General features: G+C 42.5%; 1 protein-coding gene across 1 annotated transcript; it reads left to right on the forward strand.

The window, feature by feature from the left end:
• Positions 1-19: 19 nt before the first annotated feature.
• Positions 20-20465, forward strand: LOC146978116 (solute carrier family 2, facilitated glucose transporter member 1-like). The gene is made up of 11 exons (XM_085790837.1): positions 20-221; positions 545-668; positions 7716-7817; positions 9299-9459; positions 11930-12170; positions 13340-13502; positions 15156-15343; positions 16709-16813; positions 18121-18219; positions 18327-18530; positions 19905-20465. The coding sequence occupies exons 2-11, from the start codon at positions 657-659 to the stop codon at positions 20256-20258; spliced, it is 1629 nt and encodes a 542-aa protein (XP_085646963.1). The 5' UTR covers positions 20-221; positions 545-656; the 3' UTR covers positions 20259-20465.
• The last annotated feature ends 387 nt before the right edge of the window (positions 20466-20852 follow it).

Raw genomic sequence — 20852 nt, forward strand, 5'->3', positions numbered from 1 at the left:
CGACATCCGCGGCGTCCCAGTTGTTCATAGGTTGATGGAGGAGACGAGAGAATAAAATAAATATTAAACAACTCCTCGGATACGTGCCGCTCCGCGCGCAGCCGGTGGGACAGAGCGAGTATCTATAGGAGGAAGAAGAGAAGAGGAAGAAGAAGAGGAGGAGGAGGAAGAAGCTCTGCCGCAAACAGCCGAGGGTCGACTTTGTCCGCGAGTCACGACAGGTGAGTGTCACGCGCTCATCCGGGATGCGCTGTGGTGGATTTGGGTTGTTGTTTTTTTCTCTAGGGAGAAATCCTGCAGTTTGACCGAGACCAGAAACAGAGAGGAGGAGACAAAACATCTAAAACCATCAGCTCATCTCCTGTGTGTGCTCTCTGTAATAGCCTACATATTATTGATTATTGGTGATTGGTGATTGGTTGTTGGTGGTGATGGGGACTGGGTAGCGGCCGTGCCCTGGCTGCCTGGCAGAGGCAGAGGCAGAGCCGGCTGGTACCACGGACAGCGCCTATGTGCTCAGTCAGGTTTGTTCCTTTTCCTGCAGCTTTCAGCGCCGGCGGGCGGGGACCTCAGTGCGAAGCTTCTCTCACCACCTGAAGATCTCAGCTCCGACTCAGACTGAAGCCTGGTAGCTACACACGGGGTGATCTGAGAAGATGGAAGGACAAGTAAGTGTTATTTAAAATAAGATAGATTATAGACAGAAAAATGCCCATGAAGAGAAGAGATGGTTGGTTGGGTGGGGACAGTGATGATCATCTGCACAGGAGTTGACTTGACTTTGTGTTTTCTGAGTGATGCATGTGCAGTGAGTGTTTCTATATAAAGTCGCTGTGTCTGAGCGGAGCTGTGTGGGCGGTGTGGGCCTGTGTATAGATGTCATAATAACTCCATGAGTCACGCATGAGCACTGCAGATGTGTGTGTGTGTGTGTGTGGAGCGCCAGAGACACATCTACTACTGTGTGTGTGCGTGTTTGTGGTGGTTTACAGCGCTGGATTTGTGTGTGTGTGTGTGTGTGTGAAGTCATTTCTCCTGAGAGCAGGCAGGGTTTATAGGTTGTGATCTGGGTTTATAATAAGGATGGGGATGAAAAGGTGGAAGTCTGAAGATGAAGCGATGCCACGTTTTGTGAGTATGACACAAAAAAGAAAATTGTTGGGTAACACTTTACAATAAGGGTCCTTTAATTAACATTATTAAGCATTAATTAACTGTTTACAGATATATTAACAATCATTATTATGTATTACTTAGGATTAGGAAACACATTTATTGATGTAGCCTATTAGTAAGCAGTTAATTAATGTTTACTACTCAAAGTTAGTTAATAAATTATTAATAATAATAATAAAAGTTGAATAATGTAATTAGTTATCATTATGTATGCATTACTCAGCATTAGATAACACATTAGTTTATATATTAATGCTTAATAATGTACTAACTAACGTTAATTAAGGGACCCTTATTGTAAAGTGTTACCAATAGTTGAGTGAAACACAGATTGTTTTCCAGGTTAGAAAACAAAAACCTTCATGCTCCTGAGGAAACACACACACTCATCGCTGCTGCTGCTGCTTTTAGTTCGCTGCCACATGTTTGCTTAATGGACCTGTAGGAAATGAGGGAAATCATTAACCCGCAGAGCAGGAACAGAAGGATATTAAATTATGGGGTGTGGTGTTTTTGTTGTTTTGTTTTGTTTTTCCAGAATACATGTAAACACCTGGAATCCATCATCACAGGTTTATCACATCAATAATGGCTTAAAGGATCAGATACAGGAAACAGAAACCACATCAATGCTACTGATGATGTCGCTGCTCTGAGTCACGATGGTTTTAGAGTTTTAACCTCAACTCATAGGTTTTATGGTTGTTCATATAGCAGTACACTATGGAAAGAACTTGAGAACTATATATTACACATGTAACATAAGATATGTTTAGACAAGGATCTTAGCTAGTCATATATAAGGAGAGGGGGTGAGAGTTTATAAGTTTTACTTCTCACTCCTTTTCGAATATGTATTCTATTTTTTTCATGTTTAAATGTTTTGTCTTATTCTCTTTTTTTATTACTTTATTTTCATATTCGAAATAAACATTTCAATCAATCAATCAATCAATCTATAAATTACATAAAACAAAACATAAAATCAGCATCGAGGGGAAGAACATTATTACTTATTTTGAATTCAAAGAAAAGAAACTATGTACTATAGTAAACCTTTATATTTTATTGGGGAAATTTCATATCCATAAATGCAAATTTCAGAATTCTTTACCATCATTTAAATTGTTTTTGATTGAAGTTGATTATTATTTTAAGTTAATTACTGTATATCAATAATGAACATACATTCAGAAATGTTCAACCAATAATCTGATCTGTCACAACAATTATAATTACAATTCTCATGGGATACGAGGTCTGTTGCCAAAATGTATTTTCTTTTATTGTTAATTTGATTGTTTTCTCTTTTGCTTAACTTTTGTTATAACGTTACTGTACTGTTAATATTGTACAGAAAAGTTAGCTGGAATGACTGAATTGTTTGTTGTTGCTATAACTTTTAATAAAGTTGGGGAAAAAAATAGAAATAGAAAAAATAGATACATTGTAGTTTTCAAAGAAAAGAAGGTTTTTTTTAATCGTTCATCACGTTTCACTCAGAAACTTTTGGTTTTGTTTCGACTGTTTGGTGAAGTCTTTGAACCAATCAGGGAACAAGTTGAGCTTCATAGTGAACAAAGAAGAACCTGTTGACAAACTGAGTCGCGTGTGTGTGTGTTTGTGTGTGTGACCTTGGGTGTGTGTTTTAGCAGCTCAGATGTGTGTGTGTGTGTCCTCAGGTCTGGGTGTGTCCCTGAAGGACTTCCTGTCAGTCGCTCGTGCCAGATATCGACGAGCTTGTTACCAATAACCAGCTGCTAATGTTGTGGAATCGATCGGCCAAACAGATCAATACGTTCGTCCTTCTTCCTATAGCTTCACTGGCACGACACACACACACTGATAACAGCTGGATCAGGGCAGATGTAGGTCAGACTTATATATCACTGTGTGTGTGTGTGTGTGTGTGTGTGTGTGTGTGTGTGTGTGTGTGTTGCAGTCAGTGTATGAGCAAATTGGCTTCGTGTGTGTGTGCAATGTGCATAAGTGCTTTGGCTACTTTCAGCCAGTGTCAATAAAACTGTCACCTCCAGGCTGTTGCCATAGAGATGAAGGAAGGAAGGAGTGATGTGGACACTTCAGGCCAATGGAAGCAAATATTTTCTTTTCTAAAATGAGCAAAGAAAGAGGAAGAGGAAGAAGACGAGTGGAGAGTCTGAGGAGGACGAGGGGGGATGAGTCACCGTCGCCATAGTTTCACCTGTCACACACCTGTACAGATGTGTGTGAGTGTCGCTCTACAAGAACAAAAACAACAAACCAATCTGGCTCGTTTCGTCGACTCGTAGGCGGGCGTTGTTTTGTCAGCGTGCAGGCATCATGGCACCGGTCGCCGTAGCAACGAGGCATCTGTTCTCACCCCATCATGCCTCATGAAACAGTCGTATTGTGTTGTAAAAGTCACCTTTATTCTTCCTCCTCAGACATTATGGGACATAAAATATTGAAAGTGAAATGAAATGAAATGAAGTCAGAGGAGTCAGGTGGAGCTGAGAGATGCACAAAAAAAGATAAAACATTTTAGGATTCAGGAGAAACAAAGTGACTTGTGAGCAAAATGCAGTAGTAAACTGGTCAATAACCTGAGTCATTAACATGTGATGATGAGTGTTGGACTTCAGGACTAAATGTCAGAGTGTAACTGAAGATCAGCTGCATCAGTGTTCGACCTACACAGTCTTTTTGTTATTGATCCTCATCTGAGACGTTTTGGGATTCGTCATGTGACCATCGTTTCTACTGAGTCACTGTGACTTGACAAAAAAAAAAAAAAAAAAAAGAGTCGGATACAGTGAGAAAGAGGAAGGTGAACTTCAAGTGTGTGTGTGTGTGTGTGTGTTAGCTGCAGCAGCACTAGGCGCTCAGGGCTCTTGTCTTTCTGTCTCGGTTAATTAACTTTTCGTTTAAGTGACGATGATGATTTCAGACGGGTGACGAAGGATCAGTTCCCTCCCGTCTGAGCGGTTTCAGTTTTAGACGCTAAAACGATGCTCAAGGAAACTCAGCGCACGTTCAAAAACCACAACTTCAGTGTTGTGAAACTGATCGTGCTTCATCTCATTGATAAATATTCTTCTTTCTTTTTTTTTTTACCCGGAAGTCAAAACTGTGTCAAAGAGTGAGGATTTACTGCAGCTGCATTGATTTTGTTTTGTTTTGTTTGTTCACTCATAACTTCCTGGAGTAAAAGTTAGAGACTGAAACTAGACGAGCTGTTTTACACGTCTTCAATCTGATAAAATACAGAAACAAACAAACAAAAAAAAGACAAATATTGTCCAGAAAAACCCTGAAGTAAAAACATAACGGCTCCGTCTGAGAGGAAGCTGTTGACAGAGACGCTTCAACTTGAGACTGCAGCTGATGGATTTCCACTTTCCAGCAATCGATTCAAACTAAGGGGTGGAAAGTTAATTATATTATATTAAAAAGTTAAACTTTGCACTCACCACACATCCAAAACAAAATCACATTTGACTTCCCTACTAAAACGCATTGTATACTGCATCATGATTGCGTAAGCCAATTTCAACTCCACCTGTGGCTCATCATTCAACATTTATAACATTCAGATACACTGACATGGTCAAACGTCGTAGCTTTTGAGATTAAAATTGTAAAAATTGAAAAAGAAAAAGAAAATATACCTTAGTTTTTTAAAGACAAACGCTGAATTCTAGTTTCCATTTTAAAACGCTGAGAAACAACAACAAGTGCGATCAAACCCTCTGAGCGTCACACCGGAGGAGAAACAGTGGTTTTCAATCAGCGCGGGTCCATCAGATTATCGACCGCTCTTAAATGTCACCCAAATCCTCGGGGAATGTATGCAAACTGAAAAGAGCAGATCTCATTAACTCTGAAAGGCTGGAAAACATCCTGGTTTGACTGAGGGAGGAAGAAATGACTTTAATGAATGACAAATGAAAGTGGAAACGCTGTCTCATTACATTTATGTGCATTTACAATACTGAATTTGCGTGTATTTGTATTTCCTGAGAAAAATATTCTCCACAAGTTTGAATAAAATCCCAGAAAAGTAAGAAAAAGGGGACTTATAAATGCATTAAATAGTGCAGTTTTAACAAAATCACTCCCAATAGGTTTAATTTTCTGCAGTATTTTGTGATAGCAAATAAAATCTGTTGTTTTAAATGAAAAAAGTAGTTTTTTCAGCCACACATCAGTAGGTTTGTGTTTAAGCAGCAACTTGTCTCTGTAATGCTGTTAAATTCCAATTATTATGTGTATTTTTTATTCTATCTAAGATCAATCCAGACGTCATTCAACCTATTTATCCTATTCAGGGTCATATAGGGAGTTGGAGTTCACTCGGGACAATCACAAGTCCATCACAAAGAGAAATCAGAGAAAGTCACAGTTCATCAATCGCCTCTTAATTGATCCCAACATAAGAGATTCAGGTCAGTCGGGGTCACAGGCAGCAGGAGAAACTAGGCCACTGTGTCTTTGCCTCTGCTGATCTTTGTGTTTCCAGCTCACATTCATGCAGTGGTAAAGAGAGTCGGTGCTGACGAAGCAGAACGCGCTGCTGTTACATGAGACGCTGCTGTGGAGACCTGGACGGGCCTCAGGTGATCCACTGCCCTTGGTGCAACGACAACAAACACAGCGAGGTCGGACAATATTAGCAAAGACTGCACTTATTCAGTCAGATGGAGGGAGGGGGGCGCTGGCTGCCCAGGAGGACCAATCAGAGGAGGAGACAGGGACACGGACAGGAAATGATATAAAGGTCACAGCGGATTATTCAAAACGGAGATTTGAAACTGCTGCGTCTGCTGAGACGCTCTGGAGGATTTTTTAATATTACATACATATATATTTCGTGTGTGTGTTTGAGACTGATGCTCAGAGCTTCGATGCAGTATCAAACCTTAGATCAGTGACTTTTAACCACAACATCTGAATTTGACCTTGGGATTTTCACTATGCAGGTCATAGTACATGAAATATATTTATTGGTGATAATAATAATAAATCTCTGTAGCACTTTTAAAACATTGTTTTAGAGGTAAATTCATGCAAAACCGCTGATGCGCGTTCCCTTTGGGGTCAGTTTTTCAGCAAGTAGTCTCTGCATTTCCCTCTAAAACAACTCTGTCTGGTAACGTTCTGTTATTATCTCATAGTGTGGTGAATGTGCAGGTCACAACTTGTCCACCAGAGCGTTTTGGAGTTGTTGGATTGTGTATTTGATGAGTTTGATGAGGGAAACCAAGAAATCCCATGAGCCTCCGTAGCGTAGCTCTGAGCAGCTCGCGGCTCTGCTGCGCCATTCTAAAAATAGCTTGCACCAACAATTAAAGGTAACGAACCTACTGCTAAAACTATAGGGATTAAGGCAATGGGCCAATTCGCTTAAATGTTGAACTATCCCTTTAAGCTAAAATCGGAGTGATGTGCTCTCTCTGTGTAGTCTGTATAGTCAGTCTCTGTTATATTTTGGACTAATTGCAGTTTTGTGGAGGCTCTGTTCTGATAAACATGATAAAAAGCAAACTACAAGAGTCCAGATGGAAGTAAATGAAGGTGTGAATATTAGTCTCAGAGTGTTTTCTGGAAAAAAAGGAGGAGCCGTCCTGCTTCTTACCACTTGTGCTTTTCCAGGTCAAGGCAGTTGTAGATGAAGAAGGTGGACAAGGCGACATTTTTGGGACATTCAAGCCTCAAAATGAACCAATGACATCATCACGGGACAACACACGACACGGTGTCCATGTGTGATCAGCTGACTTGCATCACGCCATAAGCTCATTAGTGAATTCATCTCGAGGGAGCTCGAAGAGGATGAGGGATGTCGTAACATCTGATTGTCATGGCGACAGTGACAGCTCCCTTTTTTTTTCTTTTTCTTTTTTTATTGCTCGGCCTGATTTTATTACAGAGATGAATCGATGGCGTTACTGAATGTGGCCGTGGCTCCGCAGCAGGAGCAGGCCGTCGGCTTCACGATCGAGTTTCATCTGCAATTAGCTGATTAAGGCTCAGGAAAGAAAAACAGAAATACAGTCGTAAAACCAGGCGATAACAGCTCAGACTCAGACTGCAGGGCTCCGGTTTCAATAGGAGTAAATTCAATTTTTTTCTTGTTTTAAATAAATAAAGTTTTCATAAAGGTTTGCATGATGTTAATTGTACAATATGCATATAATACATAGCATTAAGAGGTGTAACAGCAGCTGTATCAGTCATCACGTTGGGTGTATTTATGTGTAGTCTGAGCACGACTTCACTGTTGGACACCTGATATTGTGTGTGTGTGTGTGTGTGTGTGTGTGTGTCACTGCATCACTGACCCGTCTGCCGCCAGCACCGCAGTTTTATTGGCTCTGTCTGCCGACGGCGATGATTTAAAATCCTATTAAGAGCTCAGATTTTATATTTATATTGTCTTCTTTCTCTCTTTGTCTTCTCTGCTCTCCGCCTGTCCACATCCATCTCTATTTCCTGTTTGCCTTCTCTTCTTCTTCTTCTTTTCTTCCTCCCTTCCTCTCTCTTCTGTATCACTCCAGGAAAAGCAGGTCACAGGTTACCTCCTGTTCTCTCTGGGCACCGCCGTCATCGGCTCTCTGCAGTTTGGTTACAACACAGGTGTAATCAATGCTCCTGAACAGGTTGGTAACATCTGTGTGTGATCCCTACACAACACAACAGACTGCACAGAAACAACAACCACACTTTACATCATGATTTCATACGGCCTGTGACAGTGACAGTGACATTCGAATCTGATGTAAAATTATTCTTTTTAGAGGAAAATTTGAGTTTAAATGTAAGAAACTACATGTGTGCAGGTCAAATTTTTTATTTATTTTACTAGATATTCAAGTACAAAGCAGGTGGAGCTTTCCACACTCAACTTGTCTTGGCAGAAATAAACTATTAGGTTATTAGCAGTAGTCGAGTTGAGGGGGGATGAGGGGGGATGGCATCCCCCCTGAAATAAAAACAATCAAAATCATCCCCCTGAAAAAATGCCATCCCCCCTCTCCATCCCTCCCCTTTTTACATTAAATGTTGGACATATAACTTGTAATTATAGGCTGTCAAATCAATTTTAACGGCGTCAATTTCTTTTTATCTATTGATAGTTGATTTCATTAAAAAACATTTGCACAAATCAAGCCTATCCACTTTTCCATGTTGATAAAAGTATTGAAATGATAATTCAAGGGACATTTAGGCTATAATAGATAAAAATGTGCGATTAATTTGCGATTAATCACGAGTTAAGTATGACATTCATCATGAGATTAATCGGGATTAAATATTTTAATAGATTGACAGCCCTAATTATTTCATCATTAGAGAGTTGAATAAAATAAATAATAAAATCTGAGGGCACAAATAAAAAAATTCAAATAAACTTGGCTTGATTTGATTTGAGAGGATTAAGAAGTCTTATTTTCAGTGTTTTGTTTTGATATCATTTTTTTTAAGGTGAAAAAAAACCCCATCCCCCCTGAATTTTTTTTACAACTCGACTACTGGTTATTAGCATCATGCTAAGTGAGGTTGGAGGGAACAGCTAACAAACAATATACCGGAAACAATTAGAGAAAGATACTCTCTATCTGGGGTTCAACCTCTTGTAGCATCAAGCCAAGTGTAGCTAGCATGCATCTAACATCATAGCGTTCATGCTAACTCGGAGGATAAATAACATATATGCAGCAGTAATTTATGTGTATTTTGGAAGCAGATGACGATGCGTGAAAACATCGCCAAATAACTTTAGCTACAATTCCATTCTTACCATTAACGATGATGAGGGCGGCCATGTTTCATCGCTATCACTGATGTCAAGTCGAAAGTCTGAGCAATGAAAATACCCAAATTTCTGACCTGTAATTTCCGAGTTTGGATTTCCGTAGCTACTTTCTTTTGCCCGTCTTTTGTTAGTCTGTTAGCTAACTTAGCTTCGTCATTTAGCTAAATTAAGCTAACAAGCCTCTGGTTAACACAGTCATGTGAGCGACTGCTAGTTTCTCAACTAAACTTCTATTTGGCTAAATCCTGACTCTACTGTGAACACATATTTCAGTGTCATTCATCCATTATAAGCTACTGGTTTCTTCCACTCTCTGCTTTTTAGAAACTTAAATCCTTCTTCAACGACACCTGGATGGAGCGCTACGGCGTACCCATCAGCCCGGGGGCCTGCACCGTCGTCTGGAGCGTGTCGGTCGCCATCTTTAGCGTGGGCGGCATGGTGGGCTCCTTCAGTGTGGGAGTCATGGCGAACAGATTTGGCAGGTAGAGTGTGACTTTTTTCTTTGAACTCTTTTTTAATCAGTTAAAGGGATAGTTCCATGGCCCATTGCCATAATCCCTATAGTCATAGCAGTAGGTTTGTTAACTTTATTTGTCGGTGCAAGCTGTTTTTAGAACGGCGGAGCAGAGCCGTGAGCTGCTCAGAGCTATGCTACGGAGGCTCATGGGATTTCTTGGTTTCCCTCATCAAACTAATCAAATACACAATCCAACAACTCCAAAACGCTCTGGGGCCTCATTTATCATTGTGGATACACGTTTTTTTACACGCTCTTTCCCCCGTTTTGTGCGTACGCACTTTTCTCCGCCTAATTTGGGATCTATCAAACCAAAACCTGTCGGGAGAAAGTGCCGAAATTTACGACCAGTCCGACCATGGCGTACCGGCATTTACACGCTTTTTGAAGAACAAGAGGAATTGGCGACGCCGCTGCAGAGTCAGAGAATTGCAGTATGCGAGGGAGAGAGGAGCGCGGACACTGTTTGAAGTAGCAAGTGGTGGTGATGATGACCCCCCCCACCACCACCACCACCACCACCGCACACGTGTTGACGTTGGCATTTTACATGAAAAGCACAGCGACTCAGATTTTCCCCCTGTGCATTTACACTAGTTTGCTCCTAAATACTGGCTTTATAAAACGAATTTCGTTTTCTTTTGATATCATATTGATATTTCCCCTGCATGTAGGCTACACCTCTTCCACAACCAGTCTGTCCAGTCTGGAAAATAATTTCTGCGACGTGCGTGTGTTACGTAGCCAGACTGGACACACACAAGCAAGCAGCAAGCCCAATAATGTCGGAGCAAATCAAAGCAAATGAGAAAACATGATCGATATTTTTTGTGTGAATAATATTTATTGTATTTAACAAAAATGGGTGCTGCCCAACATCATTTTAGGAAAAGTCACAGACTGGTGGACTTCAATGTTTTTTTTTTGTTTTTTTTTTAATATATGCACAAATGAAAATCAAATCTTCTAGTGAACGGAAGTTGGGGGTTAGTGGAAAGGGGTGCAAAGTACTGACTGGCAGTGGAAACCCTGCTTTAAATTATTATGACATAATCTAAAATAAGGGGCAGAATAAATATGATTCTTCTTCTTTCTGTTCTGTTTCATTTAGATTTGGGAGTTTTTTTTTGTATTTATTGAAGCCTTTCAATGCAAGATGATGTTTCTGACTGATATTGCCGTGTTACCGTGTATCTCGCTTTCAGAGAAATTCCGCTTCTTCCTCCGCTCTCCGTCCGTCTGTTGTCTTCACCGTCTTCCACTGACGTCATTCCACAAGTTTCCAGAGTGCACATGGCTACTTAATATGCACGTAACTGATTTGCATTGACCACATATGGTTGCGTGGGGCCGTTTAGGGGGCTGGGTATGAGGCGTGTTCTCATCCACGCTTTTCTCAGGTCCGGTGTGATCTATCAAGGGAAATACCGTGCAGCCGTGTGTACGCGAAGTTTGATAGATCTGAAAAGAGTGTATATTTTTTGGTCGTACGCACATTTTGCCTTTCCGTCGTACTGAAAATTTAAGAGGACTTTTACACGCTCTTTGATAAATGAGGCCCCAGGTGGATAAGTTGTGACCTGCACATTCACGACGCTATGAGGTAATAACAGAACGTTATCAGACAGAGTTGTTTTAGAGGGAAATACAGAGACTGCTTGATGAAAAACTGCCCCTGAAGACAACGCGCATCAGTGGTTTTGCATGAATTTGCATCTAAAACAACTCGTAACAACGTAACGTTGTGTTATTATCTCATAGCGTGGTGAATGTGCAGGTCACAACTTGTCCACCAGAGCGTTTTGGAGTTGTTGGATTGTGTATTTGATGAGTTTGATGTGGGAAACCAAGAAATCCCATTAGCCTCAGTAGCGTAGCTCTGAGCAGATCGCGCCTCTGCTCCGCCGTTCTAAAAATAGCTTGCACTGACAATTAAAGGTAACGAACCTACTGCTAAAATTGGGATTAAGGCAATGGGCCAATTTGCCAAAATGTTGAACTATCCCTTTAAGGCATGTGTGATAATCCCCAGGTATTTTTTGGATTTAACAACAACAGTACAGCAGCTTTTATTCTGTACTTTAGATGTTGTTGTTTTCTTCTTCTAATGGCTCTGTGTATTTCCTGTGTGGTTCAGCTGAGCCGTCACATCCCATTACTCTTAATGGAGTTCATCAAGCGTGTCTATCTTGAGCTGACCGCCCGGCTCTAATGTTCCCTCGAGTTGTTCCTTCATCCCTCCATCTCAGTTTTTTACCCTTCATCTCAGACCACAGGGGACTGCTTTGCTTTCCCAGAATCCTTTGCACATTTACAGAGATTAAAAAGACAGACACATTTTGAGGATTAGTTTGCTGTAGTTTTTCTTTTTTAAAATTTCAGCTGTTTCCCTGTCTTTCTCTCCTCCTCCTCCTCCTCCTCCTCCTCCTCCGTAGACGTCGCTCCATGTTCCTGGTGAACTCTCTGGCCGTGATCGGAGGCCTCCTCATGGGCTTCTCCACCATCTGCTCCTCCTACGAGATGGTGATCGCCGGCCGCCTGGTCATCGGCCTCTTCTGCGGCCTCTTCACCGGCCTCACTCCCATGTACGTGGGCGAGGTGTCACCCACCCCGCTGAGAGGAGCGTTCGGCACGCTGCACCAGCTCGGGGTGGTGGTGGGCATCCTGATCGCTCAGGTCAGTGGCACGCCTCCATGACCGCAACATTATCACGATACTATGTTTATTATGGAGTTAAAGGGACATTGTGTAACTTCTCCTGTTATCTATTCACGAAAATCGATTATTTCGTTCAAAAGTCTGTTTTTCATTTATCAGTAATCCCGCCCATCAACAAAGTGAAGCGTTCCTTTCAGCTCTGAATTAGCCGTTCATATCATTCATATCTGCATGGAGCGGGTAAGCTCGGTGCTGGCTGCCATGTCGTGTCGCCATGTTTTTACGTTCAGTGGCAGCGTGACTAGGGGTGGGAGAAAAAATTGATTCACATAAATATCGCAATATCCTTTTAGACGATTTTTAAATCAATTTTTTTTTTTCAAAAATCGATTTTTTTTTTTTTTTTTGGGGGAATTTTTTGAAATATTGTGCAATGTGCATTTGTTCGCCTTTTTTACATACAGAGAGTACAGGTTTTGAAAAGGGTTTAAGTTCACTTTATAATGGAGTATGTTAATTTATAGGCTTCTACAGTATTTGTGTGCAGATAAATGTTAAAAATGCTAAAGACTAAAAATCGAGAGAATCGGCAATATCGTAGAATCGCAATTTAAATCGAATCGCCATCCAAAAAATCCTAGAAGAATCGAATCGGGAGAAAAGCATATCGTCCCAGCCCTAAGTGTGACGGTAGGAAACCACGGAAACTCAGCTGAGACACCGGAGCTGTCGGCTCAGGTCGAGGTGGCGTCTGTGAAAAGTCACCGTGGTAACGCAGTGAGGAGGAATGGAGCGTTACACTGATGCTGCATTCACCTGCAGTCGGGCAGACGGCCGTCGGTAACAAACCAGATGTCATTTTAGTCACAGAAGTGGAGAGAAAGACGGTAAAACGTGGGTCAGGTAAACAATACCACATCGCCATGACAACAAATTGTCACGTGTATTGTTTTGCCTCGTGCTGACGGGCCACTTGTTTACATAGAGGCTTGTTTATGCCGTTAAGTGCAGCGGCTGTCGTCCGTCTGCCGTCTGCCCAATTTCACGTGAATGCAGCATGAAAAATACGATTGTGATATACAACCGCAACGCTAGATGGGAGTAATTCCTACACAATGTACCTTTAAATACTGGATTTAACTTTATAGTGAGTCGTGCTGTTGCTGTTCTGGTCTGTGGTGTTGTAGATCTTCGGTCTGGAGGTTCTGCTGGGCTCTGAGAAGCTGTGGCCCCTGCTGCTGGCCCTCACCGTGGTCCCCGCTGTGCTGCAGTGCATCCTGCTGCCCTTCTGCCCCGAGAGCCCTCGTTTCCTGCTCATCAACCTCAAACAGGAGGAGCAGGCACGCAAAGGTACGCACTGATACAACTGCAGTACGACTACTACTGATAATAGTACTGATTCTACTCAGGATGGCACTTATAATACTGATAATGACAGATTTTATTGATGAGGGTCATAGTGATAGAGTGGCCCGCATTTCTGTTTCCGGTGCGTTTATTCCCTCAAAAGCAAAAAATGATCAATTATCAATTATTGTGCCATGGATTTCACATGTTGTTTGTGATATTTAAAGATCATTTTTCACGCAAAGAAAACAACAATTTAGCGCGAAGAATTTTGATACTGTTAGGTTTTGTGTGACCCCGCTCTGTGAACTACTAGCTCTTAACTGCTCTCGACGCAAATGATATACGTACGTCACCACCCGCACAACTCTGCAACAGACATGGAGATCTCTCTGCTCCACTTCACCACCTTTTTCCAAGGGCAGGAGGATAAGAGCATAGAAAGAGGGAAAATCATTTTAAGTCAGGGCATGTGGAGAGTTGAATTGCTGTGGATGGAGAAGGAACATGTCGTCTTTCTCATTGTGTTTTCTCTAACTGAACAATAGCACAATAAACGGTCAAACTGCTGACATGAAAAAATACAATTTAAGCCTACTGTATAAACAACATTTGTGTAATCTAAGGCATAACGACTGTGGGACTCTACAAATAGGCCTACTACAGTACATATCAGGTATGACACAGCTGCTACCATCAACAACTACTACATTACATTATGACTACTACAGTAGTACCTCTACCACCAACATTACTACAGTCACAACTACCATAAGTATTTCAGCTGCTGCTTTACTACAACTACTGTACCAGCACCACCTCAAATGCCACTTCTTCTATCAGTACTGCTTCAATACCACTGTTCAGTTCAATATTACCACTGCTTCTATCACTAGTACTGTACTATTAGAGTCTCTCCTACAACAGCAGCCAGTTTACTGCAGGTACTATACTGTACTATACAAAGTATGAGGATTTGAGAGAGGAGTTATTCTATGAAGTCTATAGACAAAACCCTGAAATATTCTGGTGCTCTGATGAGCAACAACTGGAATGGTTGTTTAAGACTGCCAGTTTTATTTCTAAAGCCTGGAAAAGAAGACAGGAAAATGTGTTTAATTAATCTCTGGTGAACTCCTTTGAAGCTTGATATTGTTTCCTTTTTTTTTGGTTTTGAACCCCAAAGATGATGTGATGTTTTAATTGTACCTTTGTTGATTTGCTTTCTTCTGATATGTTGATGATTCATTCATTCATACTAAAACTGCAACTACTACATCTAATCATACAAGGGAGAGTTTTCCTACTGGTACTTGTATTGATCCCAGACTAGTTCTGCTGGTAACAGTCTAACAGCGACTGCTGCGGCTGCTCGGTGTGATGATGTTTTAGCCCGGAGAGAAGAGTTGTTGAACGGACAGAAGGTTTTGGCATCTGTGCAACACACGGCCTTTCAGGTTAGACTCTGAGGCTCTGGCCCACTTCTCCTTCACACCTCTCTCTGACACAAACACAAACAAACAGGAGGCTCACGCTGCTGCGACAGGACAGTGTCACACCCACTGAGTAGTTACACACAACGCTCACAGTGTCAGTCAGGGGTTTAAAAAAAAAAACACTAATCTGAAGTGAGGTAACGTGTGTTTGGGCCGACAGCTCTGGTCCGTCTGCGCGGCAGCGAGGACGTGAGCAAAGACCTGCAGGAGATGAAGGAGGAGAGCGCCAAGATGGCCATGGAGAAGAAGGTGACCATCCCCGAGCTCTTCCGCTCGGCGGCGTATCGACAGCCGCTCCTCATCGCCGTCATGCTGCAGCTCTCCCAGCAGCTGTCAGGGATCAACGCTGTGAGTCACACACACACACACACACACACACACTGTCAGTTTGAATCCAACACAATGTGACAGTTACGTCAATAATCTAATTCATCAAGATAGTTTAAATATTTGCTGAATAATAATAAACGTATATTATAGAGCACCTTTCACAACAGTTTTAAGGGATACTTCACCCAAAATTGATAATTCACCAATTTTCTACTCACCGTCATGCCAAGGAAGGGTTGGGAGAACTTTCAGAGTCATCAAAACGCTTTAGGAGTTCCAGGGGGGGTCCGGCTGGCAACGGATTTTCACATAATTGCGGCAGATAGAGTTCACTTTTGAATCGTCCAAAACACACACTATGAAACATCCAGATACCTCCATACTGCTCGTCTGTACTGACCCAAGTGTCCTGAAGCCGCGGCATGAAAAAGCGAGATATGTTGCAAGATGTTTGTTCGTTGTAAACCATTGGATGTGTGATGTAAACACGGAAGAACATCTCACAGCAAATCTCGCGCTACAACAAGGCTAAAAACAGAGATCAAATTAATTTTTTCCAAACAACTTTTCCATGTGGCGGCTTCAGGACACTTGGGTCAGTACAGACGAGCAGTATGGAGGTATATGGATGTTTCATAGTGTGTGTTTTGGACGATTCAATAGTGAACTCTATCCGCCGCCATTATATGAAAATCCGTTGCCAGCCGGACCCCCCCTGGAACTCCAAAAGCGTTTTGACAACCCCGAAAATTTTCCAAACCCTTCCTTGGCATCACGGTGAGTAGATGATTGGTGAATTATCGATTTTGGGTGAAGTATATAACATATTAATTAGGCACCAAAGAAAGTGAACAATCAATAAAAGCAATGATAATAGTAACAATGAAATTGTGGGTAATGAGATATAACAGAATCAAACAGGGAAATAAATAATAAATTAAACACAAGGTCAAACAACTGAGCTTCGAGCTGCTTCCACTAACTTTGCTGCCAAATATGAAGGAGGAGCATGTTCCATATTTTTGTTGCTGCTGTGGCTCCTTCAATGGGCCAACACTGGATCCACAGTATGTGAGGTATGTTAGGAACAAACTGAGAGACATGGCAGCCAGACAGGAAGGAGCCGAGTCACTGACGGCTTTAAAAACAAGTGAAGGAATCTAGCGATGTGTCCGAAACGTTACAGGACGCCAGAAGAACTGGGCCGATGTGATCCCTCTTTGTGGTTTTAGTTCAACTTCTTGCAGCAAGTGAGAAAAAAACAAAGACTTTGGTTAAATTCTTGGCAGCTTGGAGCGGTCCGATGTTTCCCAGGTGTTGTCTTGTTGTTGTTGTTGTTGCTGATGTGATGTGTTTACAATCCTTCCTCTCCTCCTCCCTCAGGTCTTCTACTACTCCACTGGGATCTTCGACAGCGCCGGAGTGAAGAAGCCCATCTACGCCACCATCGGAGCCGGCATCGTCAACACCATCTTCACCGTCGTTTCTGTGAGTGAGCGCTGCGTCACCGTTTGCGTTCGATCCCGCGTGCGTCTCTTTGTGTCGGTTAGGGATGCACATGATTAACCGTTTAACCGTTAACCCATAACAAGAACTTTGACCGATTAATACTATCGGTTTTTTTATTTTTATTATTAGCTCCTTATGTCGTCAACTCATGGGGGCGTGTCGACACGTGCAGATTTCACGTGCCTTCAGTCATATTTCGCAGCTTACACAGTTACACAGGAGGACTGACAGTATGTGCAGCAGCAGCCCCTGTGAAGGAAGATGAGACAATAAATGTAGCTACACAGACATAGATGTGTATCATCAGAGGACGTCGCTGCTCTCCAGCCTGTTCACCTGCAGCTCTCCTGCAGCTCCACAGAGGAGCTCTGCTGTTCCTTCAGTCTGGTGTTTGGCTGCACTTTGTATAAAAACAGTTCTACATTGGACGATCTGAGCACGAACAGCTGAGACAGAGCACAGTGGTTGTGACATGTGGCGCTGATCAGCTGTCGCAGCGCACGTGTGTATTTAAAGCAGAAGTAAGTGATATATTTGTGTTAATATAAGTCTTAAATAGTTATATCTTCCGACAGCAATCACTTACATAGAGTGTTTGGTCTGAAACACGGGTCTCTCAGTCACTCTGCTCTGCTCTGAGCCGAAGAGAAAACATTTATCGTATCCTACAGTTTTTATCCAATGAGGAGAGAGAACGGCATGCAGGGCTGTGTGTGCAGCCAAGGAACGCCGTGAATGTGGTGACGTAGGGACGAGGACTGTTATGGTGCGTTCAAGGAAACTCGTATTTTTCCGACCGTGAAGTGGTACCAGTTCGATCTGGTACGAGTTCACCGGTCGGAAGTTACGAGTGGCCGTTATAGTGACTTTCACAGGTAAAACAGGTCGGAAAAACACGAGTGGGTTGCCTGGAACGCTACAAAGTCGTAAGTTGTGAGTTGAAGCTGTAATTTACGATTTCAAAAGCCTGCCTGGAACGCAGCATTAGCGAAAACGACCGGACCACTTACTTCTGCTTTAACGGCAAAAAATAAATAAAAATTGGAGCGATCAATTTTTTTTTTTTTTTTTGGGCGTGCACTGCGAGCGTCTTAATCTTATCGGTTAACGGTTAATAATCGGTTAACGAGCGTCGGTTATCGGTCAGAAAAAAAATTCAAAATGTGCATCCCTAGTTTCGGTTGTTGCAGCAGCAGCAGCAGCAGCAGCAGCAGCAGCAGCAGCAGCAGCAGCAGCAGCAGCAGCAGTCATGCGTCACTCTGTCTCTGTCTCTGTCTGTCCTGCAGCTCTTCCTGGTGGAGAAGGCCGGACGAAGGTCTCTGCACCTGCTGGGTCTGGGAGGGATGGCGGTCAGCGCTCTGCTCATGACCATCTCCCTCCTGCTGGTGAGTTCATGCAACAACAACATGAACGTAACACGGTCTGCACATTATTTTTTCAGGGTGCTCAACATGTCCTCTCTGTCTGTGTGTGTCCGTCTGTCTCCGAGCAGAAGGACATCCCTGCTATGAGCTACGTGGCCATCATGGCCGTCATGCTGTTTGTGGCTATGTTTGAGCTGGGCCCCGGTCCAATCCCATGGTTCATTGTGGCCGAGCTCTTCTCCCAGGGGCCCCGTCCGGCGGCCATGGCCGTGGCCGGCTGCTGCAACTGGACGGCCAACTTCCTGGTTGGAATGAGCTTCCCCAAACTAGTGGTAAGAGACGGGTGTGGACGTCTGCTCTCATCTTGTAACCCTCTCTCTCTTTTTTCTTTTTTTTTTCCGCTTTGTTTTCCTTCACTGTCACCACATGCAGTTTTTATTCTATCACATAAAATCTGATTAGATGTTTAGATGTTTTTCCTTCTCTCTTTTCTCTTAATTTCTGTCTTTTCTCCCACGATGGTGGAAAACATTTCCAGATCCTTTTCTGAAGTAAAAGCACCAAAACTAGAGTTTTATAACTCTTTGTCACGAATAAAAGTCCTGGTTTCAAAATTCCACTTGAGCAAAAGTTTTTATCTTTATCCATGTACCTATCAATCTATTGTCACAAGACAAATCCGAGATGATCAATGGAAGAGGAGAAGAGAAAAAACAAAACACAGTCATTGATCTGATCCTTGATACTGAACCATAAATCAGTTAAGCTAAAAAACACTGTACACTAAAATAATGTGTTTTAATATCAGTCAATCAAACTTTATTTGTATCACAATTTTCATATCGCAACACAAATATGCCCATAATATTTATTTCGCATGACAAAATGAACTATAATACAGTAAAAAGTCCTGTATTTCCCTCAAAGTTGTAGTGGAGTAAAAGTATAGAGGAGCAGAAAATGAAAATACTCTAGTAAAAGTACAATGGAAATGTACTCCAGTAAAGTCTTTTACTTTGTCTTTATGTCTATTTCCTGTTTATTTGGTCAATTTGGTTAATTTATAATCTAAGAACTTTTTATCTTATAAGAATATAAGAACTTAAAGGGATAGTTCAACATTTTGGCAAATTGGACCATTGCCATAATCCCTATAGTCTTAGCAGTAGGTTCGTTATCTTTAATTGTCGGTGCAAGCTATTTTCAGAACGGCGGAGCAGAGCAGCGAGCTGCTCAGAGCTACACTACGGAGGCTAATGGGATTTCTTGGTTTCCCTCATCAAACTCATCAAATACACAATCCAACAACTCCACAACGCTCTGGTGGACAAGTTGTGACCTGCATGTTCACCACGCTATGAGATAATAACAGAACGTTACGAGACGGGAACGTGTATCAGTGGTTTTGCATGAATTTACCTCGAAAACAACTCTTTTGGATTGTGTATTTGATGAGTTTGATGAGGGAAACCAAGAAATCCCATGAGCCTCCGTAGCGTAGCTCTGAGCAGCTCACAGCTCTGCTCCACCGTTCTAAAAATAGCTTGCACCGACAATTAAAGGTAACAAACCTACTGCTATGACTATAGGGATTATGGCAATGGGCCAATTTGCTAAAATGTTGAACTATCCCTTTAAAGGACCTACTGTATAATCAATAATCGACTAACTCCCCTCTTCACCGTCTCTCTCTTCCCCCTCCTCAGGAGTTGTGCGGGGCGTGGGTCTTCCTCATCTTCATGACCTTCCTCATCCTCTTCTTCATCTTCACCTTCATCAAAGTGCCGGAGACGAAGGGCAAGACCTTCGACGAGATCGCCCGCAGCTTCGGCGGCGGCCCGCCCCCCACCTCCTCGTCGGTGGAGGACCCCCCCGCCAGCTTCAGCGCCGCCACCACGGTCCCCGCCTCGCCGGTGAAGGAGAAGGTCCCGCTGGTGGAGGCGGCGGCCACGGCAACGGCGGCGGCGGCAACGGCGACGACCCCGCCCGCCGCTTCCTCCGTCACCGAAAGCACACCGCTGGAGGATAAATCCAAATCGACGGCTCAGGAAAGCGTGTAGGGAGAAAAGTTTTAGAAAAAGGGAAAGGAGGTTATAAACGAAGGAAGATTTCAAACATGCTGTAAATGGTTGTTCGTTATCACACCTCTCTCTGAACAATAGAAAAACTACAGTATATAACATTTTATAATAGATGACAGCATTATCAATTTATAAGGCTTCGACCTTTAAAACTTCTCGCTCTCTGCTCTCATTCTCTGGACTCTTCGTCTTCTTCTTATTCCTTCTTTTAAATCCTCCCTTTCTTTTATATGTTGAAAGGGAAGCAGCAGTCAGACGCACAACAACAACACCACAGGTTAACTCTATACGGTACATTCCTAGGAATCCAGCCACACATGCATTTAAAAAAAGATACAAAAAAAAAAGAAAAAAGGGTGAGTCTTTCTCCAGACTGTGCGTCTAGTCGGGACGATGTGCTTTTCCATCACATCCGTGTCCGTGGAAACGGTAGCTAACAGGTGCGTGAGGTCCCTGGTTACGGACTAGAGGCAAAGTGTTGTGACAACGACGCAGTCTTTGTGCAGGTGTCCAGTCCATTAACTTCTGAGTTTGTTTGACACGGACCACAACGATGATGATGATGATGCACTT

Source organism: Trachurus japonicus, chromosome 11, assembly GCF_045865225.1.
Source record: "Trachurus japonicus isolate A0001 chromosome 11, Traja_1.0".
Taxonomy (NCBI): Eukaryota; Metazoa; Chordata; class Actinopteri; order Carangiformes; family Carangidae; genus Trachurus; species Trachurus japonicus.